The 27,670-nt window shown below is 39.9% G+C and overlaps 4 protein-coding genes across 4 annotated transcripts; 2 read left to right on the top strand and 2 right to left on the bottom strand.

Annotated features, from left to right (window-relative positions):
* Positions 1–361: 361 nt before the first annotated feature.
* On the bottom strand, positions 362–4,695 carry LOC111589099 (extracellular calcium-sensing receptor-like). The gene is made up of 9 exons (XM_023299812.2): positions 4,472–4,695; positions 4,099–4,393; positions 3,870–3,956; positions 3,372–3,641; positions 2,934–3,140; positions 2,569–2,844; positions 2,041–2,268; positions 1,830–1,953; positions 362–1,441 (listed from the first exon to the last, which is right to left on the bottom strand). The coding sequence occupies exons 1-9, from the start codon at positions 4,693–4,695 to the stop codon at positions 528–530; spliced, it is 2,625 nt and encodes an 874-aa protein (XP_023155580.2). The 3' UTR covers positions 362–527.
* A 3,510-nt stretch (positions 4,696–8,205) lies between these two features.
* LOC111589101 (extracellular calcium-sensing receptor-like) lies at positions 8,206–11,772 on the top strand. Its single transcript, XM_055012536.1, has 7 exons — positions 8,206–8,527; positions 8,619–8,908; positions 9,000–9,295; positions 9,818–10,023; positions 10,124–10,345; positions 10,441–10,564; positions 10,646–11,772. The coding sequence occupies exons 1-7, from the start codon at positions 8,267–8,269 to the stop codon at positions 11,551–11,553; spliced, it is 2,307 nt and encodes a 768-aa protein (XP_054868511.1). The 5' UTR covers positions 8,206–8,266; the 3' UTR covers positions 11,554–11,772.
* A 3,767-nt stretch (positions 11,773–15,539) lies between these two features.
* On the top strand, positions 15,540–19,346 carry LOC111589088 (extracellular calcium-sensing receptor). Its single transcript, XM_055012336.1, has 10 exons — positions 15,540–15,865; positions 16,048–16,200; positions 16,289–16,489; positions 16,597–17,190; positions 17,290–17,420; positions 17,530–17,626; positions 17,725–17,848; positions 17,974–18,446; positions 18,533–18,613; positions 18,979–19,346. Exons 1-10 carry the CDS (start codon positions 15,551–15,553, stop codon positions 19,333–19,335), a joined length of 2,526 nt encoding a protein of 841 aa, XP_054868311.1. The 5' UTR covers positions 15,540–15,550; the 3' UTR covers positions 19,336–19,346.
* A 680-nt stretch (positions 19,347–20,026) lies between these two features.
* Positions 20,027–26,539, bottom strand: LOC111589105 (extracellular calcium-sensing receptor-like). The gene is made up of 8 exons (XM_023299823.3): positions 26,275–26,539; positions 24,734–25,022; positions 24,552–24,638; positions 23,719–23,910; positions 22,756–23,289; positions 22,447–22,671; positions 21,282–21,405; positions 20,027–21,174 (listed from the first exon to the last, which is right to left on the bottom strand). The coding sequence occupies exons 1-8, from the start codon at positions 26,526–26,528 to the stop codon at positions 20,258–20,260; spliced, it is 2,622 nt and encodes an 873-aa protein (XP_023155591.2). The 5' UTR covers positions 26,529–26,539; the 3' UTR covers positions 20,027–20,257.
* Between the last annotated feature and the right edge of the window lie 1,131 nt (positions 26,540–27,670).

Here is a 27,670-nt window from a genome sequence, read left to right on the forward strand (position 1 = left end):
GCCTTTCAGACATTGTATTTAGCTTTGGGTGGTTGTAAATGGTATTTCTTCAGAAGCTGGAGAGAGGATCTCAATTATGTTGTCACATCGATCTTTCATTACTGTTTATTCATGAAATCGAGCCACTTACAAAAGCTCAAGCCCTCAACAGCACATCAAGGCTCACCATATCAATCTAGGAGCAATATCACAATATAATATTGTACGGTTTGTTTCAAATCGATAAACGTCGCATCATTTTTCAATGAATGTATAAGGTTCAAGCTACTTTTCCAGTGTCACAGACTGGTAGAAACTGAGAAAAAGTTTTTCAAATATTATCATCAGGCCAATAGCCAATAATAAAACAAGAAACCCTTTGACGCAAACATTTCTTTATTGTTTTTTACTGACTGCCAGATGTATTCTTTGTAGACAGACCTTTTAAAAGTTGAGAAGAGGGTAACCTATTGTTGTACACTGATTAATGGACAGATCTCAACTGAAATAATTCAAACAACGTTGACCATTTAACTGTTACTGCTACTTTATGATTTAGAGGTGGCTCGACCCATGATTGCTTTCTTTGTGTTCCTCTCTGGTCTCAGCAGGATTATGTAACATTTGGGTCCGAACAGTGCCACCAGGAGGCCAAAACTGGATGCCAGGATGGCAAAAACTTCCACTGCATCTGCATATTTACCTGGGGAGTTGACATAAGCAGGAACAAAGGCCACCCACACAGCACAGAAGATCAGCATGCTGAAAGTGATGAGTTTGGCCTCATTGAAGTTGTCTGGAAGATTCCTGGCCAGAAATGCTAACAGGAAGCTGAGGATGGCCAGTAATCCAATATAACCCAATAACACAGCAAAACCCACAGTGGAACCAACTACACACTCATAAACTATCTTGTCACTGTGATACTGAGTGTTTTTGTGAGGCAGTGGCGATGCCGAGACAATCCACACAACACAGATGGCTGCCTGAATGCAGGTAAGAAGCAAAACTGTTCCTCTCTGCTGCACAGCACCAAACCACTTGAGACTGGCTCCACCTCCTGGCTTGGAGGCCTTGAAAACAGCCAGAACCACCATGGTTTTCACCAGGATGCACGACACACAAAGCACAAAGCTGATCCCAAAGGCTGCATGTCTCATTTGACATGTCCACAGTCTGGGTCGTCCAATGAACAGCAGTGAACACAGGAAGCATAGTTTAAGTGACATCAAAATCAGAAAGCTCAGTTCTGAGTTGTTGGCGCGTACCACAGGTGTGCTGCGATGATGGATGAAAATACCCAGGACAACAGCACAGATAAATGTGCCCAATAATGAGGTACTTGTCAGGCAGATACCCAGAGGCTCATGGTAGGAGAGGAACTCTATTTTCTTAGGAACACAGTGGTCACGCTGGGGACTGGATGCAAAATCCTCTGGACAACTGGTGCACTCCACCGAGTCTAAGACATATAGGAAATTACTCTTTGTTTCTTCATTTTATAAACATTTTTTAAAAATCTTTTTTGACAGTTTTGCATGAGACTCTTTCCTTTTGTTGGTGGCCTTTTTTACTACTCAGATGTAGCGTTGATCTGGAGAGAATGTACACAAGCAACACACAGACAACACACAACAGAGATTCATACTGTTCCTGCACATCAACTTAACACAGCCACCCAGTCAGTCATACGGACTGTTTGTGCAGTTCCAAGGATATTGTCTTTTAAGTCTGTGAATATATTGATGTCTTAGAGGCCACTGATTCCTGATATAACTCATGATTCTGCAGTGGTGGCCACCAACGCCTGTATACAAATGTGATGATGAAAAACATGCTATTATACCAACCTGGCTTATTGCTGAACTTTCCTTCAGAACAAAGGACACAGTCAAAGCAGCACACAGGTTGCCCATTTTTTCTGGCCATGCGGGTACCTGGAGGGCAGCTCTCACTGCACACAGACCGTGGTGGCTGCAGGGATAGAAATGATTCAACAACACTTCATGCTATTCATATTTGTCATAGACAACCAATACCCAAACAACAAATATAAGTAACCTGTTTGGAGTCAAAGTTCCAGAAGATTTTGTCTTCATCAAGTGTGAGTTCTTCACCTGTCAAGGTGGTCTTTTTAACAACTCCCACATTCTGAACTTTAGTTCGTCCATCAGGGATCCACAGCCAGTTCATGACATCGTAGATTGGTAAGGCATCACCATTCTCATCAAATGACACCTGATCACCAAAGGATGTGGTGAAGTTGACCTTTTCCAAGTAATGCAAAAACTACAAAGGGGTGAGATGAATTAACAGGTGAATATTGTGACAGGGAAAATCCAAAGATGAACTTTTCTTGATTGGATATATGCTTTCAGATGCTTCTGTATTTGGTCATGCTCATATTCAAATACTGTTCACTGACTGGGTTTTATCTTAAAGGTTTTATTTTCTACTCAAATAAATTCAGGAGAATCTGGTATAGTAATTATGTCTCATTCCCCAAACCTATTTTAGTAACATCTCAAGACATCTTGGCTGATTTCATCAACAGTACAAACAGCAGTTATGTGAAAACTGATATCTCACCTTCCAGGGCTCCATTGTTTGTAAAGTGGTACAGCTGTTTCCACTGAATGGCCCTCTCCCTGGTGTGCACTGCAGCATGTCATCAAGGGCGTATGCCAGAGCATACACAGCCTTGTAAATATTGTACTCAGGCCTGAGGTTGGAAACATCCAAAAACTCTGTCTCCACACTCTCTAGAACTTCTTCTCCAGTGCATATTGCTCCTCCACTTTCCACCCAACCTGCTGGAGGTGGAGGGAATCTGCACTGAAATGTGTGTTCCCAAAACATCCTTACCTGAAATGTATATCAAACAAAATCTTAACACAGATGGCAATATTTTATGTTACAATCACAGATCTGACTTAGGTTACATTATAGTTTACCATGCTATTTCCATGGTTATTGTTGTCATATAGGTCAGGATGTGTTCTTAGCAGAAAATCCCTGAGTCCTGGGATTTCTCCTCGACGGATTGCAATGCCCAGTGTGCCACCCAGATACGGCATGAGGTGGGGAGTTTGGAGCACCGCTGCTGTTGTCCAGGCCTCACTAGCCATCCACTGCAGGCCTGTTACATTCTGCCTCACCACCTGTTGATTGCATTTTATTAAAAACTTATTATACACTATTTATTATTTTTTAGACATGTGTGGAGCAATTATAGTTCACGATGTATGATTGAACCAATATAAAATGTAGAACTAAAATAATAATCCTCCAGCCCACGCAATTCAGGTATCAAAAAACAAATAATTCATAAAATATGTGTTACCATTCAAGGTTTTGGTCTAAACATCTGAGTTGTAGTGACAGATAGATACCTCTTCCATTAGCTGAATCATGGTAATCTGATGTGCAAACACGATAACCACACGAGCTGTGGATTTCTTCATCATTTGTACAATCCTCCATAGTTCAGCTGTGTTTTCACCCCAGGGCAAAATCTCTGTGTACGCCAGACAACCTCCACCAGACTGAACCAACTCAGTTTGAAAGGACTGGGCAGCGTGGTGTCCATAATCATCATCACTGATCAACAGACCTGCCCACGTCCAGCCAAAGTGCTTTAGAATCTGAATCATGGCGTGCACCTAATATAGATGAGAGGGATTAGTGCACAGGCTGGAATTACATTTCAGCAGCATGTACACCTTTTCATGCCTCACAATAAAATCATGGTTATTTGAGCCAATCATTATGTTTCTCCAAAGTCTATATACAGTAGTATGTGAGCCACAAAGCCAGTGTAGCACTTTGTTTGACTGGGGGACTTTACACCTTTACACATTGCATTTGTTGTTTTCAGAACAGAGTTTCACCTGGAAAGCATCACTTGGGATGGTTCTAAAGAAGGATGGAAACCTGTGACGGTCACTCAGGCAAGAACATGTGGCAAAATAACTCACCTACGAAGAAACATACAGTTAAAATCTAAAATAAAAGGTTGTTCGAGAAGATGAACCTAACACTAAATGCCTATTTTCAAACCTATCATTTCAGAATATGTCACATCAAAAGCACAATTAAAATTGAGAAAATTAAACTTACAATGGGCAGGTTGAATAAACCTATTACATCAGAGGTGGCAATAGAAAATGTGGAGAAGGAATCACCCACGATCCCCAGAACTGGAGAGGTCCCTGAACAGTTCTCTAGAAGCAGAAACTGCTCCTCTCGACCACTGACCAAAGACAACGCAGCACTGAATCCGATTACAAGTGTAGCACAGTTGTCATACAGACTGTATCCCAGAGTCACATTAGGCAGCAGGTTGGAGTTTCTGTTGATCTCATCAATGGCGAAAGCCATGGTCATTGCATGCCTGAACCCTGGAGGGTCAAAGCTAACACATAAATTCCACAATTAAACACTAAATGCAATAAACTGTGTCAACGATCTGCTGCATGAACGCCACACTTACCCCTGGCAGCTGAGCTTACTTGGCTCTGAGGTGAATGTTAGCTCAGGGAAAATGGAGGTGTAATGGACTTCAAACAACCCACCTAACATCACATCACCAGGCTTGTGAATCCCATTGAGATAAAACTGTCTTCTTAACCTGCATGATGAGAGAACAGAAGAAGACTCTGACAAGAAAAAGGAGGAAAAGAATAAAATTAAGATCAAGTCAACATATAAAAACATAAATGTGTCAAGAAATGTCCCCATAACTGAACCTCCTCCTGACTGACTGTCTTCATGAATGGCTACTTCATTTTATATGCAGGGTTGTGTCCTTTGATGCTTTTCATCATAGTTTCACAACACCCACTGACACATTAAGGGGCAGGGCACAAACATACCAAATTAGCTCTGTAGATACAGAATAATATAATTACATCATCCATGTATTTACTGTTCATTACATTAATATTCCTCACATTAGGATCTGACATCTTATGCTTTTGTGAAGCTAAAGCTCATCTTCATTATTGTCTCTTCAACACATAGCGCTGTGTAGAGAAACAACTGTGAACATTGCAATACAGCAAAGATAACAATTATCTTTACACTGTGCACACCTTTTGTAAAATGCAATGTTCTATTAATATTAAATGAATTGTTAATTTACATTCAGTGTTGAGTTTGCTTAATTGGTTTATCCAGGCTGTGGAATAATAAGTCTGTGATTTGATGTGAGTGAAGTTACCTGCTTCAGAATGCATTTACATTTTTTTTCAGCTCTGACTTTTAATGGACTGAGTGGAGTACAGTGTTTAATGTCATATACTACCACTGAAACTGAATATTTCCAGGACTATGATATGGTACAAAAAATAGAAGAGCTGATTTAATAGAGTAGTATATGTTTAAAAAAGGAGAAAAATGATGAAAGACTCTTGTGGGACAACTTTATTTCCTCACATTTCGTTATGCTTGTGTCATACATGTAATGAATTTTAACGCTAAAAGACTTTTGTTTTTGTGGATCAATTGGGAGCTGATCAATCTTGAATTAATGTAAAGTAGGACAGTATGTGCCTGCAGGCTATTAGGGATCTCCATTTGGGAAAATTCTGACTAAATCATCCTGCAAATTCTTCAGTTTGGTGGTTGGGCACATTTGTTGAACCTGAAGAGGAGTGAAATCCAACGAAAGAGGCAGAGAGGATAAAGGCAGAGGCAGAAGAATACCACACCACTGGAATCTAATGGTGTTTCTGTGGACACTGCTCTGCAATACTGACTGAGGAGGACAACTTTTACTGCAAAGAGTGAAACATAGACTTCGAATATATTGTGTCAATTTGATCAGAATAATCTAAGGTGTGTAACGACACTGTCCTTGAGATGGTGTTTGATCGCTCCAAAAATCAGGTGAGAGAAAAGTCCAGTTAAATCTATTTCCTGATCATCTTGTTTGTTACAACCTCTCCAGCATGAACACTCACTTGTAGAACAATATCAATAGCTTCAGACATGTAAACAAACCAGCATGCGTGGATGAATATGTAGCATGACAATGTTTTGTTTAATTTCTATCAGAAATGAAAATGGTTCATGTAAAAATTCAGTTTCTTGCTGAAGCTGCAGGAAGCTCACACCTTTAACATGAACCTTCCTCTCATATCTGTACAACAGAGATGGAGAGTACAAACTTAGTGGGCCCTGTAGTCACACTAACTGTAAATATGCCACATTGAAATGAACTGGAGCTAGTCTTTGAAACCTCGAATGAACTGTTGAGAAGCCAGTGAGGCATCATAACCTTGTCATCACTGAGGTGGTTAAAGCATATGAAGGGCTCACGGAAGCAGAATTAAAGGCACATTCTAGATATTTTTTCTTTTCATTACATATACTAATAACTTTGTGTTTTATTATTTTTATGTGAGACTGTTATGTTTCATGTTTCTCTATGTTATGATACTGCTACCGTTATGAAGACGATATGCAAATATTTCACACTTTATTAATTACGTAATTTTAAAACACAGCAGACATTAAAACAGCCCATCTCTCAGCTGACACACGTTTTCTGTCCACTGTCCAGTTTGATGTCCACTAGGTGGTAGTAGCAGAGTAAGGCTTTACATTCGGTTCTTTGTAGATTGTCACAAAAACACTGACCATCTTGCTACAATGCAATACTCTGTTGTAAACCTAGGCTTCTGACATTCATATGGATGTCAGTTTGAGATGCATCAGCCACCTGAACGGTGTTGCAGAACAAGCACAAATATCACTCCCAGACAGCAGCAGCCTCCACAGCAGGGAAGTGCATCAGGCTGGTGGTTTAATACAAAAATATCTTGCAACAAACTGTTAAAGAGGCATTCTATAAGCATCGACCCAAAGCGTACTGACAGTAAGCAAACTTTCTAAACAACCAGGAAATGAAGGAAGGCCATATTGTCAACTTTAGCACACCTCTGCATCAGCTCGTCATGGACAGGGCTTTAGATTAGGCTTTATTATCATTTTAATCAAATCAAATTCACCTGAGAGGCAAAATATCCAATCCTCTATTGCTTGGTTGAGATAAATGTAATCTAGCAAACAAGGGGTTGTTGGAAAATGCAAATATATCTCAGCAAATGTAATTATTTGCAGTTAAGTCAGATTATAGAGCAGCTGAACTTAAAGGGAACTCCAGGGCAAGATTTATTATAACATTAGATTTCACACAATATGAACTTCAAATACGGTGTATTGAAACAATAAATCATGTGATTTATTCATCTTACAAACACCTAATTATAGCTACATTTGGAATGATTACAGCTGATATATGGAACCAAGCAAGCAGAAAGGTGTGAAGAAGATAAGAAGTGTAGTATTTTCAGAGGTAACTTAGCAACAGGTGAAAGGAGACAGGTAATGGAAATAATACACATCACAGATCTAAAAGACTTAATTAAAGATCTCTGGGTAAGAGCATCTCCTCTCTGACGTCTAGTAAGCTGACGTCTGAGGCCCTATATAAACCAGTAAAAACACACACGTCCACATGCACACACTCTAGAGATGGAAATCTCAGCTCTCTGTATTGGCTGGAGATTGGTTTTGGGTTTGTTTGAGCTGAGCTCAGCTGTCTTAGGTGGGTCTCTGGATGAGAATAATAATGGGGTCAGTGCTGAGGCTTCATCTGTGCAATGTAAGCTGCAGGGCACACCTCGTCCACCTGCATTCTCAGTGGATGGTGACTACATCATTGGGGGTGTTTTCTCCATGCATTTATACATGCACACAGTGAAGCACAACTACACTGCCTTGCCTGAGCCACTAAAGTGTGCAGGGAGGTTAGTAAGAGGGTGATGTGGGAGATTAAAGGATGTTAAAATGTGTGGAAATAGAAATGGTTTGATTCTGTATTGCAATGTTGCAGACTTATAGAAAAAGAAAGTGATTTGTTTTTTCACATGAAAGACCAAAGTATTTACACATCCACATGAAATAGTTGTAAGAGTCTGTGCAACTGTATGAAAAAACGTACATTTATGTAGTCTGGTGTTCAGTAAGTGATTTACATGCATCAAACCGAAAATGTGAAAAAAGAAATCCAGATTTCATATTTAACTGGCTTACTGTTGTACTGATGTTTAACTGCGCTTTCGGTTTAACCTTTTACGCATTTGGTTCACAGATGAGTTGCAGTCAGATGTTCGTTACGCATAGCTTTAAAGTGCAGATTGTCTTTACTGAATGTAAATTTCAAGTGACAGGAGTGTCTGTGTGCAGCGTCGACTCCCGTGAACTGCGCTTTTCACGCGCAATGATCTTTGCCATCGAGGAGATTAACAACAGCTCGGAGCTGCTGCCGGGTATCACGCTCGGTTATCAGATCCACGACTCGTGCGCTTCAGTGCCCGGGACGATTAAGGTGGCATTTCAGCTCACAAACGGCCTGGATGTCGTGTTTCACCCCTCTGACAACTGCTCCCGGTCTGGCATGGTTTTAGCCATCATTGGTGATTCTGGATCCACCCTGTCCATGAGCATATCGCGCCTCGTTGGGTCCTTTGACATTCCTCAAGTAAGTATCTTGAATTTCTGGCAAACTGGGGGTTTAAAATACACATGTGCTGTTTTAAACTGAGGAGTTACTCTCTCTTGCTTTGATTTAGGTGAGCTACTATTCCACTTGTGAATGCCTGTCCGATAAGCAGCAGTACCCGAGTTTCTTCAGAACCATCCCCAGTGACCGGTTCCAGGCTGATGCGCTCGCCAAGCTTGTGAAGCACTTCGGCTGGACTTGGATCGGTGCTGTTCGGTCCGATTCGGACTATGGCAACAATGGAATGGCATCCTTTCTGGACGCAGCGCGCAAAGAGGGCATCTGTGTGGAATACTCTGAATCTTTCTACCGGGCCCATCCACGCAGCAGGGTCCGGAGAGTAGCTGATGTTATCCGCAGGTTTCTACATCACATTAACAAACTTGATACAAATTGCAAAAATGAGTTGTGTATATACTGATATTATAAAATACACTGTAATTTTTCCCAGGTCCACAGCTGTGGTTATTGTGGCGTTTTTAGCCACTGGAGAAATGAAGCTGTTGTTGGAGGAGTTGGAGAAGGAGCCGTCCCCACCTCGCCAGTGGATAGGCAGTGAGACCTGGGTGACCGACCCACAAATGCTGAGGTTCAGTTTCTGTGCCGGGGCCATCGGGTTTGGCATCCAGCAGTCTGTCATTCCAGGTCTGAGAGAGTTTCTGTTGGATCTCCCTCCCTCAAAAGTAGCTGCCTCCCAGTTGCTCACTGAGTTTTGGGAGGATTCATTCAACTGCAGACTGGCAGAAAGTGAGAAAATGGTCTTGATTTTTACATTAACATATGTGATTTCTACCTAAATGGTCTCTTTTGGTGTGTTACATTGTTTGTTGATGCATATCGGGGCTTTTTTTGTTAGACAGTCCACAACAGGTTTAAGTTTAGAAATTTACTGATGCTGAACACAGTTGAGGTGGATGCAGGCCGCATTTCTGCAGATACTCTAACCTGATATGATCAGGTTAAATTTCACACTTCACTACCTTGGAGAAGATTTTGTATGAACCTTACTGCAGTGGAACACAATATAAGAACTGCATTCACTTACATGTGTCAGTGACAGTAAATGTAGATTTGTTTGTACTATGTGGACAGTGATTTCACACTGAAACCGGCCAAGTCAGTTAGTGATTGAAGCTTTTAGAAACGTGTCTAATTGTTTGATCTGTGTTAACAAGAGGTGATATACATAAAGGTACAAAAACAGGAAGATATTCATGTAATTTAAGTCTGTAGGATAAAAATGTCTGCATCTGTCTTTGTGTGTTTTAGGTGCTGCTTCAGACAGAAGTGTGTGCGATGGAAGTGAAGACCTGCAGAAGCTCCAGAGTCCGTACACAGACACATCTCAGCTCAGAGTTACTAACATGGTGTACAAGGCTGTTTATGCATTAGCTCATGCCATTCACAATGCAGTGTGTCAGGAAACAAATTTCACAACTCAGTGTGAAAAACTGACAAAATTACAGTCTAAACAGGTCAGTTTAAACAAATGTGTAAATTCCTTCTCCACCTATAATGTACTTTTAATGGAATTAAATTATTTTATTTCTGCCTAATTTTATTATATCCTCATAGATTTTAACCCATCTGAAGAAAGTACATTTTTCCCAAAATGGTTACGATGTGTCATTTGATGCTAATGGGGATCCTGTGGCTACTTATGAACTGGTTAACTGGCAGAAAAGTGAGACTGGAAACATTGAGATGGTAACAGTGGGGCACTATGACGCATCGCTGCCAGTAGGTCAGGAGTTTCGTTTAAGCAGCAACATAACCTGGATGGAGGGACGCACTCGAGTAATGAGCCAAATGACAGTAATTTCTCAAATTAAACTTAGCAAGCTGTGGAGTAAAAATGTGCATTTATTCCTTTGCTTGTATCTGTGTGACAGGTGCCTGTGTCGGTGTGCAGCAACAGTTGTCCTCCAGGAACTCGTAAAGTGCTGCAGGAAGGAAAACCCAGCTGTTGCTATGATTGCCTACCATGTCCTGAAGGAGAGATCAGTAATCAGACAGGTAACAAAAAATGTTTATCTGTCCATATCTGCAACACTGAATATATCGCTGCTAAAATTTCTGTCTTTTTTTCCCCCTCAGATTCCAATGATTGCTTCCCTTGCCCCAGTGAATTCTGGCCTAATTCAGAGAGAAACACTTGTTTACCGAAGCCTGTGGAGTTTCTTTCTTATGATGACATCTTAGGAATCATCCTGGCTGTGTTCTCAGTTGGTGGCGCCTGTCTGGCCATTATAACGGCGGCTGTATTCTTTAATCACAGGGCATCTCCTATTGTCAGGGCTAACAACTCCGAGCTCAGCTTCCTGCTGCTCTTCTCCCTGACCCTCTGTTTCTTATGTTCATTAACTTTCATTGGAGCCCCCTCTGACTGGTCCTGCATGCTACGACACACAGCGTTTGGCATCACATTTGTTCTCTGTATCTCCTGTGTTCTGGGGAAAACTATAGTGGTTTTAATGGCTTTTAAAGCTACACTTCCAGGCAGTAATGTGATGAAATGGTTTGGGCCTCCACAGCAAAGAATGACCGTTGTGTCTTTCACCTTTATTCAAGTTTTAATATGTACCATTTGGTTGGTGCTTAGTCCTCCATTCCCAATGAAAAATCTAAACACATACAAGGAGAAAATCATCTTGGAATGTGCATTAGGTTCAGTTATTGGGTTCTGGGCTGTACTTGGGTACATCGGCCTGCTGGCTGTCTTTTGCTTCGTTTTAGCCGTCCTGGCCCGGAAACTACCGGATAATTTTAACGAAGCCAAGCTCATCACCTTCAGCATGCTGATATTCTGTGCAGTCTGGATCACCTTCATCCCAGCGTATGTCAGCTCTCCTGGGAAATTAACTGTGGCTGTGGAGATATTTGCCATGCTGGCCTCCAGTTTTGGACTAATATTGTGTATATTTGCTCCAAAGTGTTTTATCATCTTGTTTCAGCCGGAGAAGAACACCAAGAAAAATTTAATGAACAAAAATGAATCCTTGTAAATCAGTGGTTTGCAAATATCAAAAGCTTACACTGTGTCAATATCATGTAAACAATGAAATTCTGTATTTCTAATTCTTTGTTGAATTAAATGTTTAGTCTTTTATGTTAAATATTGTGCTATTTATATGTCCGCTTGGAATGCTATTTTGATCTATTGTCCTACAAGTAATTTCTAATGTGCTGAGCATATGAAATAAAGTCTAAATTCACAATAACAATGTGTGGTTCTGAGTTTTTTTCTCTCAGATTTGATATTGCTACCTGAATAAAATTTTGATTCAAATCAAAAACAAATAAAATGTAAATACAAAGCTGACATGGAATGATGTAGCACAATCAAATCATATACAAACAGTGCAATATAAAGGAACACAATGACATCAACTGCATTGCCATGTTTGCAAATTCCAGTCACCAAAATACATCTTCATAAGAGATGAACTGCAGCAAATGTAAAATATGATGATTTGAGGTTCCATTGTGACTTTGAAATATAAAACATGTTTTTTTTCACTAAAGCTAATTATTCTCAGTAACAGCTTCAGTGTGAATAAAACAACGCTCATCACAGCTGGATGAAGAGTGATGCCTGCAGACTGAGATACTGACACAAGTGCAGTCTGTTTCCAACAATATACAACAATACACTCGCTAATGGGAATTAAATAACATAGAAGCACAAATAACTGCCAGGAGATCTAACCTGATTTGCCTAGTGACAGCTGAGCAGGATCATAGGCCAACAAAATATGATCCCCACACACCACACCATAATGTGCAAAGACAAGAGCGTATCACAAGTGTATTCTGTAGGCCCCAGGCATAGCGTTTTGACACGTTTAAGATACACTGCTTTCCTTTGGCATAGCACCTTTTAATATTACTACATCTCACAAACACTGTGTTGAATTTAGCTCTGACATTTAGTTTGGACAATCAGTAGTGCTTTTATTGCACTGATTTACCACAAAAAAAAAAACAAAAAAAAATATCGAGATGTTTCTTGAAATTGTTCTGCAATCAAATTTTAAGCAGTGATTACTCATAAACAAAAAATAAAAGGAGGACAACAGAATTTAACAGCACATAGACTGTAGATTAAATGCATGAATCATGAATATCCAGGAAACAAAAGGCATTTTTAAACCAGTTTCAGAATCTATCTGCAGTCACATGAGAAAAAAAACGTTTGTTCTAAACAGCTCTTTTGTCAGTGTTTCTGTCTAGTTGTGGAGATTCTTTCAGTTTAGTTACTCGTCTGAAAACCTAAAAACTGGGAACTTGCTAATGAGTGCTGGATGGACAGACTTGCTCCCCAAAAGAAGACATGGGCCTTTTACACTGTCAACCCACTGGATGGGTGTAAGGGAGTGTGTTGGCAGTTGACAGGCAAAGAATGGAGCCTTTTGTGCTAATCCCAGGTCACAATAATTGGCTCCATAGTGGAGCCAGATCACCTCTAAATATTGTTGGGTTCATATATGCACATTATGCATAGCTCTGGCTCTGAAACCAAACTCCAGGATAAGGACTTAACTCTCTTCTCCTCTGGACACGGTGAAAAATGCTGGGCATCTTTAAAGTTCACAAGCTCCCAGCAGAGTGGAATTGCACTGAATTTTTTTTATTGAGAATAAGAGGAGGATGTTTAAGAGGGCAGTCTGAATGTTGCCTCTGGTTTTGCCGGCCTTTTTAGACTTTCTCAGTAGAGTCGTGGAGAACAAGCCTCTTTTGAATTACGTCGTTCTACTTGGGGACCACAATGAAGAAGAAACACTGAAAGGTGTGATTAGGGGAAAAAGGGGTGTCATGCAGTCTGGCCTTTGTGTAAATCATGGTGTGTCCACAACTAACACCATGTTCAAGCATTAAGCTGTTTATGAAGAGAGCATCTTAGGCCAGTGGTCAGTTACTGACTTTATTTTTTTATCAAAACAACAGTCACAGGTCTTGAATCAGGTGGTGGGTTGTGCTGCTGGTTAACCTTAGCAGAGTGGGGGACGCTCAAAGCGAAGTGCATAAATGACTGGTGAACCTCATGGTCAGAGGGAAGTCAGTCTGTCATGGCAGCAACCAACAAATTTTTACATCATCTTTAGCTGAGGGCACTACAGTCAGGAAGAGCTAGGGGAAGGTGTGAATGAAAATACCTAAAAATAACTAGCCTTGAAAGGTAATTTGACAAATGCTTGTGTGGCATGGAAAGGTGTAGGTGGCACTGCAAGGCATGTGGAGGACAAAAAACTGGCACAGAAAATTTGCTGAACAAACAGGAGGCTCTTGATATGCAGCCTACAAAAGGAATAAATGACAAGGGAAAAGCTTTCAAACAATTACTTACTCACAGTGCAGCATTGTGTTGCCTTCAGACAAAACCAGTGTCTCTGTGTACTCATATATATAGATATAGGGCGGTGTCCTCACAGTTCAAACTGACCAATCAGCTCAGAGCTTTAGAAGGGAGGTCACAAAGTTAACACCAACTACACATTGTTTGCTGAAGATTCTTCTGACAAAAATGGCTCCTTTATGGAGTACAGTCTGTCATTACTACTGAACATTTGACATAAACAATGCATTTGTGCTCCCTTCAGTATTTAGATTAATTACTTAGAATTTCTCTGCACATCTATTATCCAATCAGATTTGAGGCCCCACCTACCAATCCAACACATTAAACAGTGGTTTTCTTAAAGCACACACTGCAATTTTATAATATGCATTCTAGTTTTACAGCATGAAGTCCAGTAGGTGACGGTAGATTACCAAGACATTCTTTGAGGCCTCTAAATTATGGATGAGTTTAAACCACTTAATTGAAAAATAATTCCACCTACAATGAGACACTACCATCATTTCAAACATTAAGGTTTATTATTGCCAATGCTACTCCTCGGTTTTGGTAGTGGTATTTGTTTTTCCACAATCTTAAAATAAAACACTATTTTAAACTTAAAATCTCATTGTTCAAATCTATTTAAATAAATGTGACCATTTTGTTGTGGTTTTAAAGTCCTGAAATATATGTCAGATTGCTCCTCTTTTATTATCATCATCTGTAGAAAAACAAATAGTAAAAACAAACTTCCAATAGTATGTCTCATGGTTCACTTGATCCCTGTTAGGCCCTCTCTTCAGTCTGGTGATTGGTTGATCTGGTGATGACTCATGATGTATGAAATCATCACCGTTTTTAACAGCCTACCTTAATAATCCTGTCACAGACCATGTTGGAGAAACCTATGCATCCAGCAAACAGTCTTTATGGGGTCAGTATGGATAAAGTACCCAACTCTGATTGGGACTAATTATTGGCTGCTTTATTGTGTCTTTTTTAGATTATTTTCTGTGGTGTTCACTGGTATACCTGATGCTGTAGATGACAGTGTGGAGGGAGGAGTGAATAAAATAGAGAGTGTAGAAAAGACAGTGAATTGTTTTGGGATAAAGGAAGTGAGTGCTGTTGATCCTAGTTTATCTCAGTGTGTAAAGCTGTGCGACAGTGAGCCTCTGGCCCTGCACTCAGAGGGGGATGTTGTGATCGGAGGGGTTTTCCCTCTGCATTATGTCGCCTCTAATCCACAGCACAGCTACCACGCCAAACCCCAAATTACACTTTGCAGTGGGTGAGTGTCAGGTTACTGTTGCTATCTGCTACTTTTTCATTTTGGTTTGCTCTTTCTTCACAGCATATTAAAAAATCTCACATTTATTGTTTTCTCCTATGCAGTCTATATGTTCTGGTCTTTATTGTTGTGATACTGTGATTTCTGTTTCATGAGCAATTACACTGAATATATTTCTTGAATTTTCTGCAGCTTTGACCACAGAGCCTTCCGCTGGATGATGACTATGGTGTTTGCAGTCGAGGAAATTAATCGTAATTCGACCTTGTTGCCAGATGTTACATTAGGCTACCGGATCATGGACAGCTGTGATCACGTCCACACCAGCCTGCGAGCTTTTCTTTCTTTAGTCAGCCACTCCAAAGCTGTGATGAATGAGGCCAAACAAACAGATGCTGAAAACAAATCAAATATGAAAAAGGATAGAGGTATTGGAATGGAAGGGTTAAAGATGTTAGAAATAGGAAGAAGGCAGATGAAGCTGTCCACAGTGAAAAAGAGAGGCGGTGAAGTTAACACAGCAATGCCTCGCAATCTTGACATTGCACTGGAGGAGATAGGGACATCACAATCTGAAAGTTCCTCATGTCTGTCTGGTTCTCCTGTGCCTGCTGTGATTGGTCTCGCATCCTCTTCTCCTACAAGAGCTGTGGCACACACTCTGGGCCCTTTTAACATCCCACTGGTAAGAAATGAACAAAAAGTAAAAGATCATGCACAAGATTTCATTCACACAGAGAATGCTCTTGCTTTCTTCCCTCCTCCACACTTGGTTTTTCTAATAAATCACACATTAGTGCTTAAAATGTTAAATGAAGTTCTATTTTAGTGTCTTAGTAAAGTAAAATGAACTCTGTCTCCTTTTAGGTGAGTTATTTTGCCACTTGTACGTGTCTTACGGACAAACATATGTATCCATCGTTTCTGCGGACTGTGCCGAGTGATTTCTTTCAAGTCAGAGGTCTTGTGCAGCTCGTCACATTCTTAGGCTGGCTCTGGGTGGGCACAATAGGAACCACGGTCAGATAAAGCCTCTTTTTATTAATGCCACAAATAGTCATTTAAGCACTCCAACTTGATTTACAAAACATTTCTGTACATATTCCAGGATGACTACAGTCATTATGGCATCCAAGCGTTCTCTAATCAATTTAGACAACAAGGTGGGTGTGTGGCATTTCATCTCACTATCCCAAAATCACCTACAGTGGAGGAGATACAAGACATGGCAGACAAGCTGCAGAGTTCAACTGCACATGTTGTGGTTGTCTTTGCCACAGAGGGACAGCTGCTGGATCTGCTGTTAGAGGTAAGCGCCTCAGTTGATATCACCAAGCTTATAGGCAGTGATCAAACATCAGAAGAATTGATGGTAAACATTGATTTTGTTTATCTATGTCTTTCCAGCTTGCTCAGAGAAATGTGACGGGGATACAGTGCGTAGCCAGTGAAGCCTGGGTGACGGCGAGCCTGCTGACCTCACCCCACTTCCACTCTCTCCTGGAGGGAACACTGGGTTTCTCCTTCCCTGGAGTTTGGATCCCTGGCTTGAAGGACTTCCTTTTGAACGTCCGCCCCTCTCCCAGACCAGGCATGGAATTTGTCAACATGTTCTGGGAGGAGCAGTTTAGTTGTAAGCTAGAGTTTGAAAAAAACAGATCCAAAGAAAGTGAAGCAGACATGGAACAACTGAGTGATTTGAACGCTTTTGGTCACAAATCATACTCCCAAATCAATTCAAGCTTTATTGTAGGACCTACTCTAGCACAAAAAAGCTTATTTAATCCTCATGGAGAGGGTGAAGGTGCTGCTGAAAAGCTTCTATGCACAGGCTCAGAAGATTTAAGATACGCAGACAGCAGCTACACTGATGTATCTCAGGTCAGAATATCCTATAATGTGTATAAAGCTGTATATGCCATCGCACATGCTCTGCACAATTTATTGAACTGTGATTCTGCAGGACTCGGCAAAAAATGTGGGAAACACAAATCGTTTACTTCTGAGCAGGTAGGTGAAAAAAACTGCAAATCAATCTACATGTGATTTTTTTTTTAAATTATTGAGTTTTTCACCTTAATTACTTAGTTTTTTCGTCTTCTCATATAGTTACTGCATCATCTGAAGTCAGTGAATTTCACAAACCAGTTTGATGAGAAAATATATTTTGACTCCAGTGGTGAGCCAGTACCTCTGTATGACATTATTAACTGGCAGAAGGACAGCAAAGATGAAATTAGGTGGAATATTATTAAATATTAACAAGCTCTGCATGCATTTCATGTGGCTATCTGAGCATTTAGAAGAGTTACCGTGCAAAACTGACTCATGTTGTTTTTGGTTGTTTAGATTTACTAAAGTGGGAAGCTATGACGGTTCAGCTCCATTGGGGCAACAATTGAAGATAGAGCAGAGCACCATTGTATGGACAGAAGGACAGTCACAGGTATGTCACGTGCATCCTAAACTGATTTCATATGCAGATCTGTTACATTGCAGAGGGAGAATTGTGTTGCTCACTACATTTTTCTGGTCATTACTCAGGTGCCTGTATCTCAGTGTAGTGCTCCATGTCCCCCCGGCAGCAGGCAGGCCAGACGTCCCAGAGAGCCTCACTGCTGCTTTGACTGTTTGCCCTGTGCAGATGGAGAGATCAGCAACCAGACTGGTTTGTTTTGCTTGCTCAAACATTTTACAGAATGGAATTTTGACATGCTACACATCCCACACTGTCATCAACCCATGTGGATGGAGTGTTTACACAGCACGCGTCTGCTTTACGTGTCCCCAAAGGTTCCACCGAGTGCACAAAATGTCCTGAGTACTACTGGTCAGACAGAGAGAGGGTGAAATGTGTCGTAGGGGTTGAAGAATTCCTGTCTTTCTACGAGACCATGGGCATCATCCTGGTTGCACTCACAGTTCTTGGTGTCGTCCTGACAGCCATCATCTTTATTGTCTTTCACCGTTTCCGCTCTACACCCATCGTCAAGGCCAACAACTCAGAAATAAGCTTCCTCCTTCTCCTCTCACTCAAGCTCTGCTTCCTGTGTTCGCTGGTGTTCATCGGCCAGCCGTCTCTGTGGACGTGCAGACTCCGCCAGGCAGCATTTGGGATCAGCTTTGTTCTCTGTCTGTCCTGCCTCCTCGTTAAGACCATTGTGGTTCTCTTGGCTTTCCGAGCGAATTCACCAGGTTCCAGAAGCCTGAAGCTGTTTGGTCCCTCTCAACAAAGGACTCTAATTCTTTGTACTACAGCTCCTCAGGTGGGAGGGATGTAGAACTGTCATTAACCTGAATTTGTGGTTGTTAATGTTTTGTTTTTATAAAGATCTTTCTATCTTGCCCTCAGATTTGTCTCTGTGCTGGCTGGCTGTTGGGTGCACCTCCCTTCCCATTCAGGAACCCAACCTATCAAGCCTCAACTGGAAAAGTAGGAATTCCATGTTTTGATGTTTCTCACAGCATTATATCACTAATATGCTGCCATTAGCAGTGTATGTGGAGGCTTTATTGTATTGGACTATATCATTACCACCCCAAACCATAAAATTTGCACAGACATTCTTGCACTGCACATCTTTGCACTTTTAAACTTTATTTTTATTTTTATTTTTTTCTGTTAAAAATTTTGCCACCCTTGTATATATTGTAAATAAAACTGCTGTAACAATGTAAATTTCCCCTGGAGTGGGGAGAAATAAAGAACTTTATCTTTATCTTATCTTTAAAAAACTTATGTTCTCTATGTTATATACATTGATTGATCTGTTTTAATGTGTTGTTGGACTTAATTAGATCATTGTGGAATGTAAGGAGCCGTGGCCGCCTGGATTTTACCTGGTCCTCGGTTACATTGGCCTGCTAGCGTTCATCTGTCTCCTTCTGGCTTTCCTCGGACGGAAGTTACCGGATACGTTTAACGAGGCGAGGCTCATCACGTTCAGCATGCTGATTTTCTGGGCCGTGTGGATTTCTTTCATACCTGCTTATGTCAGCTCTCCTGGGAAGTTCTCAGTGGCTGTGGAGATATTTGCAATATTGGCCTCCAGCTTTGGACTGCTACTGTGTATTTTTCTGCCTAAATGTTACATAATTTTAATGCGGCCTGAGAGGAACGTTAAGAAAGGCATCACTGGAAAGTATCCCAGATGAACTCACGTATGCTTTAGGTATCCATCAAGCTGGCCTAAACAAATGCTTTTTTCATCTGAAATCATGAATTATATAGAAATGTAAAGTTTGTGTATTTGAATGTGACAAAATAAAACGCATTTTAAACATGTTTCCATTTTTTTTAAAGTATAATGCTTTAAAAATTACTTTATTGATGTTTTCGCTGGAGTATGGGTATATGTTCTTTTTCTATTACTTTTAAGATTTCTTCAGGCCACAAATTCCAAAACAACGTTTTTCTACTTTCTCTATGCAGTGTAGACTAGATGTCAATATATGCTGTGACCTTTAAGGGCCATTGTCTAGATATTTGTGTACTATAGCCTGAGAAGTATTGAGGCACACATCATGGACCTTATTCCAAACACTGCATTTTTGAAAATGGGTTATCTGATTCGTTTGGTGAAAACTCAACACATCATCACAAAAACACCTGTCAACTTCCGCATATATGAATGAATAGCTTCCTTTTTTAATTTGAAAAGAAAATCTGCAATTTACACGGCCTTAGCATGTGAAAGAAGAGTGCAAAGAAGGCACCTAAATACGCCACAATTTCTGCATGTGTGCAAACTCACTGGCCTAGGATCAATATTAAAGTGAAGTTTATAGGTGTTGCAGCGTAGTAGATCAGCAGAAAGTTTTTTCCAACAAACTGAGCCTCCAAAACTCAAAAGAACGTTCGCTGCTGAACATCTTTATTCTTTAAAATATACAATTAATGGACACACTACTTTTAATTACACATATGTATTTCAAGGTACACTGTAATAAAACTACTATGATGTAACATCAGTTACCTGCATGTCACTGCACAGTCAGTACAAATCTGAAATATATAAGGATTTGTGAAGATATAACATTGAACAATAAATAGAAGTTCCAGATATATTTCTAAAGGTTAACCTATGACATGCTCTTTCTTTTCTTTTCCCATTAGGTGCTGTTTTGTATTTTTTTCTGGTTTTAGTAAAATAATGTAACACTTTGGAGCAAACAGGCAGAACAACAGGCCAAAGCTGGAGCCCAGAATAGCAAATGACTCCACTGCGTCTGCATAATTTCCAGGCGAGCTGATATAAGCGGGGATGAATGCCAGCCACACAGTGCAGAAGATCAGCATGCTGAAAGTGATGAACTTGGCCTCATTGAAGTTGCCTGGCAACTTCCGGGCCAGAAAGGCCAGCACAAAGCACAGACCGGCTTGCAGACCAATATATCCCAGAACACACCAGAATGCCAGACTAGATCCCACACTGCACTCCAGTATGATCTTTGAGCGCTCATATTTAGTATTCCGGGATGGATAAGGGGGAGCATCAATCAGCCAGGCGGCACAGATGACTACTTGAACCAGAGTGCAGCTAAAGATAATGGCCCTCTGCTGCTTAGGACCAAGCCACTTCATGATATTGTTGCCTGGTCTGGTGGCAGTAAAAGCAGCCAAAACTACCATAGTCTTCCCCAGAATGCAAGAGATGCAAAGTGAAAATGTGATGCTGAAGGCAGTGTGGCGGAGCATGCAGGACCAGACTGTGGGCTCTCCAATGAAGACCAGAGAACAGAGGAAACACAGCGTCAGAGCGAAGAGGATGAAGAAGCTTAGCTCGGAGTTATTCACACGGACGATGGCTGTGTTTCTGTGGTGGAAGAACACTGCAAAAACAGCTATAGTGAGGCAGGCACCCACTGCAGAGATCACCGTCAGGGCGATACCCAAAGAATCATAGGCCAAGAACTCCACCTTCTTGGGGATGCAGGATGTTCTGTCTTCGCTTGACCAGAAGTTCTCTGGACAAAATGTGCATTCTATTGAATCTAAAAGAAAAAATGGGGCACAAAAAGATAAGCTCATTTGAACTTATTGGTTTCATTCGGACATAGAATATTAAATATGAAGTGTTGTGATTTTTATTGAAGCTCACTTGTCTCATTGCTAATTTTGCCACTGTCACATGGTACACAGTCAAAGCAGCAGACAGGCTTCCCACGACGGACAGCCTTCCTGGATCCTGGAGGACAGCTGCCACTGCACACAGACACCGGCACCTAGAGAGACAGAAAACAGAACAGCTTCAAGCACATATTAGAATGTAAGCAGCAACTGATTTTCTTAGTATAGTGTACATATTTACATTTTGTGCTTATACTTTTCTATTTATGTTTATATTTTTAGGACGTTGTTCTACTCATGTTTCTCCTATATTTTTCCACTGCTTAAATTTCAAAGACATTCTGTGAGAGCAACTGTAGTGTCAGTAATTTCCCCTCAGGAATCAATAAAGTATTTCTGATTCTGATATTAATTTTAAAAAGAAAATCATAGTTAATTGGCAATTTAAGTGATCAATAGCCACTTTCAGAATGTTTCAGAACTGCAATATTTGGTCAGAAAACACAACCCAGCTAGAATCTAAAAATGTTCTGAGAAAGTAATGTTTCTCTCAGGAAATTTTCTTATAGTTCTCAGAATGTTGTTCTTAAAGTTCTTTAAAGAATGTCAAAAGTGTTCCTAAAACATTTTCCAAAGTTGTAATGAGAATGTCCTTTTGTTGTTATGTTGTTACATTGTGGGAACGTTCAATAAAAGATCGTTTCAACAACATCATCTCCAAAATATTCTCAGAACATTACAGGCAAAATTATGTACTTTTTAAAATATCTCACATTGAAGAAATGTTTTCTAAAGAACATTCTATCATATGGTGCCTTGATAACATTTTGAAAACATTTTTATATTCTTTTATTTTCTGAATGTTAAAATATTCTGTCTTATTCAACTTTCAACCTCATAGGAACATGATCTGAAATGATAAGTATCCTTAAAACATCCTTTGAACATTAAATAAAAATGCTTTGTTTTAAACATCATTGAAACTTGTAGGAATGTTGTGGGGAAACAGGCTGAAAATGGTTTAGATGTTTAGATGCAATTGTATTGCTGCAGTTATCTACTGTTTATTAAATCATTGCAAACTGACTCACATCAGATCCAGACTGTCCTGCCCACCTGACTTACCTCCACCTCAACCTACAGAACTTCAACAGTTGGCATCTGATGAAGGTAAAAACACAGTGTGAGCAGCTTGCCTCACTCTGATGCCCTGCCCACATTATCCTGTCCTCCTCGATCAGCAGCTCGTCTCCAGCAGGTTTGGTTCCATCAAACAACCCCACGTTTATAAATTCAATATTCTGGCTTGTGCCTCTTTGCCAGTTGATGACATCATAATAAGGTATGGAGTCGCCCTTCAAGTCAAAGTTCACCTCCTCCCCGGCAATGGTAAATTTGACTTCCTGGAGGTAATGCTGCAGCTTTAAAAGCCAATGTAAAATATGAAATACATTAAAATAGCTTAAACAATACAAAACTGAAACAGTAAGAATACTGGATTATACCTGCCAGGGGGAAATGCTGTTGCTTTGAGCACATGAGTTGTTTTCAAAAGGTCCACTTCCTGGTTGGCAGTGAAGAAGGTTGTGCAGGGAATGAGCGATTGCATATACAGCTTTATAGGCGTTATAGGCCACTCTAGGGCTGGATGTATTCATGTAGGCCGAATGCTGCTCCAACAGCGACTCCTGCCCCAAACAAAGCGGCAACTGGGAGGCAGAAGACAGAGAAGGACTGCAGCCGTACAGAGCCTCCCACAGCTCCTGCACCAGAGGATTGTTGGGATATTTCTGAGGGTTTATTGTCTGCAGATAATTGCTCAGTCTGGAGATGTGACCTGTCCTGATGCCGAACCCAATAGTGCCTCCCAGGTAGGGGTAATATTCGCTGCCCGTGAAGACAGATGCTGTCACCCAGGCCTCGCTGGCCACCCACTGGATCCCAGTGATGTTTTGTGCCATGTAGTCTCTCAGGAAAGGTGTCATTTCCCCCTCAGCTGAAAATACAACCACCACTTTTGCCAAAGAGCTTCGCATGACCTTTACAGAGAATCATATGAGGGAGGAAAGAAAAAGAAAACTGAAAGCAAATTAAAACTTAGTGACATAGAACAAGTCTCCTGGGTGCAGTATTTAATATGAAATTAGTAAATTCTTTAAAATCCTGACATTTAAGGCTTAAAAATGTCCAAATCTGGTCACACCTTTTGCATCAAGAAAAGAAAGTGCCAATGCATGTTAGTAACTTCTTCATTGTCTGTGGATTTGACATTGAGATGAATGGGATAAAAATCTATTATCTCAGAGCAACAATTTTCACTAAAATTGCATAAAAATTCCACACACGAGGGGTTCAGTAGCACAAATCTTCACCTGCTATAATTGGGATTTGAGGTAAAATAAATAAATGAATTTAAAAAACATCTCTTTAATGCTATAAAACTGAAATCAGTGCTTCTTTGTATTCACCTGCATGATCTCCAGGGCCCTCTGCTGATTGTAGAGCAGAGGGATCATTTCTTGGTACGCCACACACACTTTAGTCCCCTGTAGTTCCCTCAGTAAACCCTGCACAGCGAAGCGGCCGTATTCATGGTCGCCTCTCACCAGCCCCACCCAGGTCCAGTTGAAGTGCACCAACAGCTGAGCGATGGCCTTTACCTGGATTCAACAGAAGAGAACAGGTTTGATCTCACAACAAAAGCTGACTGACATTAAGTGTTAATTCTTTGCTTTTGATTTCATATTCCAATGCAAAGTATTATGAAGTGTCATTGCTGTTTAGTGAGAAGATAGTAAATCTAAACGTGTGTATTGCCTGCTGTATTAATCTCAAAATACAGATTGTAGATAAACATTGCATTGATCTTAGAGAATTATTAGTATCAAGCTTAATGTCTTGAGAGGATTTTTATAGAAAAATACATACAAATGTAACCAAATTAGAATTACTTTTAAGTTACTGGGAAATTATAAACACATAAAATGAAGTGTTACTCTTTGTATATCATAAACTATTATATGAAATTAACACTCGGATTCTGAATACTGGAAAACATGCATAAAATACATAAAATCACACATCATTTAGCTGGAAACACTAAATTAAACACTCTGGCGAGCTCACTTGTTGCACACCCATCCTATTGTATTATATTGTAGATAAACATAGCAGTGACCTTCGTGGATTATTAGTATTGAGGGCTGGATTATATGTATTTTTACAGAAAAATACATATAATTGTAACTTTTTCAATATTGTCCTTTGTCAAACTCCTTTGAATATGATTTCAAACTCTTACCTGGTAGTCATCATTGGGGATTACTCTGAAAAATGTTGGATATTTTCTTCTGTCAGTTAAACATGCACACGAAGAAAAGTAGCTGATCTGTGTAAAAAAAAAAAGAAGGAAAAACAACACAGTATAGATCATAGAATAACCTTAAGGCTTCCAGGATTACAGAGGAAAAGAGTCGATATTACCATTGGGATTCTGAATGGCTGCAGGAGTCTTGACACCACGATGGACTGAGCAGAACCAGACTCTCCAATCACAGCAAGGAGTGGATATGAGCTGCTGCACATGGGAGATTCAGCCTCACTCAGCCCGTTCAGCACAGCCAGAGCAGCCCTCTGGCCAGTCAGTGGATATGCACATGAATCAAAGATTTTGTACCCCAGGGTGTAATTGGGCAACAGCTCTGGACTCTGGTTTATCTCCTCCACTGCCAGCCTCATGGTCTGAGCCCAGCGGAAAGCTCTGGGATCAAATCTGCAGCACACACACACACACACACACACACACACACACACACACACACACACACACACACACACACACACACACACACATCAAACACAGCAAGAGTAGAGGAAAAATTAGAAACAGAGATGGTGCTATGATTTGAAGTATGATTATATTTTCACCTGTAACCCCGCCCCCCTCCCACAACCCCATTTTCTCATTTCCTTATGGGCCATTCTATCTGAAATCAGCATATTTTTTAGAAAAATTGCTGCTCGACTGTCTTTGATTTGCCTAAAATTTCTATGACATCATATATAGAAATTTCTTATGATATTTGTGATATTTCAGTTTGATACCTAAAGCACTTTCCAAGATAGCTTAATTTTTAAATAGCCTCTTTCAGCACATTGAATTTTGAAGCTATATTTGGATGACAACATCTCAGAAAGTATTGAACCTAAAAGCTTGAAATGTTCACTGTTATTTCTCATCATGCCATTGATTTAGAATCTGCAATACTGGACAAGTAGATTTTAAAAAAAATCTGATTACGGGTGATAAATGTGAAAAAAATGAAGATGTTCAGGAAAAGCACCTTTGGGCACACATTAACAAAGAAAGCTAACACAGAAGTCAACTAGTTATATTTTCTGAACCATATGTAGTTCCATGTCACAATAATATACAAAAGCAATTTTAAAAAATACATTTGTGAAAGTATTGAATACATCAAGCTAAAATTTCACACATAAATTTTTCATATACATAGTTTCAAACAAATCAGAGATAGTCAAGCAGAAGGCCTCTGATTATTTGAGAGGGAATAATATATGTTTGTGAGTAATACTTTATGTCTTTATTTGACAAGTCTTTAACTTTCATACGATATTCATATGATTTTCTAAAAATTTTCTAATTTTTCTGATCATTTGGTAATGATTTTAGAGAAAATACATGCATTTTTAAACTACTACCAAATTAGAGACTTTATGTCACAAAACCAAATTGATATTACTTGTAAGTTACTTGGGAAGTGTCAGTTTGTCTTTTTGTGTCTCATACTGACACTTTCTATTTACTCAGACCTGAATCTTAAACACAAAGTGCAGGTCAGGTCAGGACATCACTGAATATAAGTTTTCTAATTAACATCGAACACTGGGAACCATACATACATGCTGCATATGCAAGTCTATAGAGAACTGTACATGTCTATGCAACAAAATCACACATAATTTTGCTGGAAGCAGTAAGTTAAACACTCCGCTGAGCTCACCCATTGCACTTCACTGGTGGTGGTCTGTAGGTGCAGTTTAGATCAGGCATTTCTTGGTTATAGTGGAGGGGAAAGATCCCTCCAATGACAAAGTCACCCTGGGCTACAAAACTTGGCTCAAAGCTGTTTTGAAGAGTGCATAGTTTACCTGCAGATATGGAGGCAAAACTGGAAAGTGAGGTGTACGTTAAGGTAATGACACTTACAGCGTAAAGCGAGAGAGATAATGCAAGCAAAGACATATTGTTACACATCCCCAAAGAGAGAGAGAGAGAGAGGAAGAGAGAGAGAGAAGGCAATAATGAGGCACGTTTTATACAGCATGAGACCTTCTCCTTATTGATGACAGAGACCCTCTGGATTGGACATCAGCAGCTCCACCTATTTTCTAAAGTAAGTTAATGTTTACTGATGAGTGTAACTGGAGATTGAATGAAAAACAATCGTTTTAAGCAGATTAATGCAATCTACTGATATAAATTCTACCTTATTTAAGGTTCTGTTCTGGAAAATACTGTTTTAAAGAGATGATAATTCCATGTTTTTTTCAGATGTGTGTCAAATATTTGTTTATTTAGTCAGCATTTATCACACCAATTTCTAAAATCTTTATTACCAGATGAAACAGATCAGTAACACTCATGTCCTGATTAAATATAGTCTGAACTGCATCACAACACCCACTAGTTCTTATTTGTGTATGAGCTGATGAAAAAATTCATTTGATTTGCTTGATTTTTATGTGTTTTGTTTTGTTACAACCTTCTTCTTTGTTTTTATTACTATACACCACACATCACTTATATATATAAATATAAATATATATTTTGAACGATCAAGCAACTGGTGAAGAAAATTATGTTTGACTTTATGTATATGCACAGTACATCTGACACTGCTTTTGAAAGTGTTTATCTGTGCTTATTACTACCAGAAAACTACAAAAAGCAAACAAACAAAACAAATAAAATGGATTCTTTCTAATGATTAGCAAATCAGATACGCTAGTCAAAAGCAAAATGAAAAGCAAAGACTTCAGTGTCACGTTGGGAAATGTACAATAGTTAACCTGCTGGGACACAAACAAATGTTTACTGTTGCAGAAGAGTGAGCAATAAGAACAAGGAAACTGCAAAATAATCCACACCATTTGTTTTATGTAACTATGTTTGATGAAACATGCACTCAGCTGTTTACACAGGTTGTGTATTGACTCCTCTTTCACCAGCACTTTATGTATCGTAATTTCAATATGGTGCTTGTTTTTTGGGTTTCAACTGTGCTTTTTTGACCACAGTTATTTTATTCTGCCAGATTCCTGCCAAAGCACACAGAACACAGCATTACATTCACAGGACACACACAGTGAAGACAGTAATGGAGACTAAAAACTGAT

This window comes from Amphiprion ocellaris, chromosome 7 (genome assembly GCF_022539595.1).
Source record: "Amphiprion ocellaris isolate individual 3 ecotype Okinawa chromosome 7, ASM2253959v1, whole genome shotgun sequence".
NCBI lineage: Eukaryota > Metazoa > Chordata > Actinopteri > Pomacentridae > Amphiprion > Amphiprion ocellaris.

Bases quoted from the DNA above. Each gene is read 5' to 3' on its own strand.
- LOC111589101 (XM_055012536.1), top strand. From the start codon at position 8,267: ATGATCTTTGCCATCGAGGAGATTAACAACAGCTCGGAGCTGCTGCCG. The intron at 8,528-8,618 runs GTAAGTATCTTG...GCTTTGATTTAG, and splicing joins GGTCCTTTGACATTCCTCAA to GTGAGCTACTATTCCACTTG. The intron at 10,024-10,123 runs GTCAGTTTAAAC...ATATCCTCATAG, and splicing joins CAAAATTACAGTCTAAACAG to ATTTTAACCCATCTGAAGAA.
- LOC111589099 (XM_023299812.2), bottom strand. From the start codon at position 4,695: ATGTTTTTATATGTTGACTTGATCTTAATTTTATTCTTTTCCTCCTTT. The intron at 3,957-4,098 runs GTAAGTTTAATT...GTTTCTTCGTAG, and splicing joins GTTTATTCAACCTGCCCATT to GTGAGTTATTTTGCCACATG. The intron at 1,954-2,040 runs GTTACTTATATT...CTATCCCTGCAG, and splicing joins GGAACTTTGACTCCAAACAG to CCACCACGGTCTGTGTGCAG.
- LOC111589088 (XM_055012336.1), top strand. From the start codon at position 15,551: ATGAATGAGGCCAAACAAACAGATGCTGAAAACAAATCAAATATGAAA. The intron at 16,201-16,288 runs GTCAGATAAAGC...TACATATTCCAG, and splicing joins TGGGCACAATAGGAACCACG to GATGACTACAGTCATTATGG. The intron at 17,421-17,529 runs GTGGAATATTAT...TTGGTTGTTTAG, and splicing joins GACAGCAAAGATGAAATTAG to ATTTACTAAAGTGGGAAGCT.
- LOC111589105 (XM_023299823.3), bottom strand. From the start codon at position 26,528: ATGTGTAACAATATGTCTTTGCTTGCATTATCTCTCTCGCTTTACGCT. The intron at 25,023-26,274 runs GTGAGCTCAGCG...TGTGTGCTGCAG, and splicing joins CCACCAGTGAAGTGCAATGG to ATTTGATCCCAGAGCTTTCC. The intron at 23,911-24,551 runs GTAAGAGTTTGA...TGTTGAATCCAG, and splicing joins TCCCCAATGATGACTACCAG to GTAAAGGCCATCGCTCAGCT.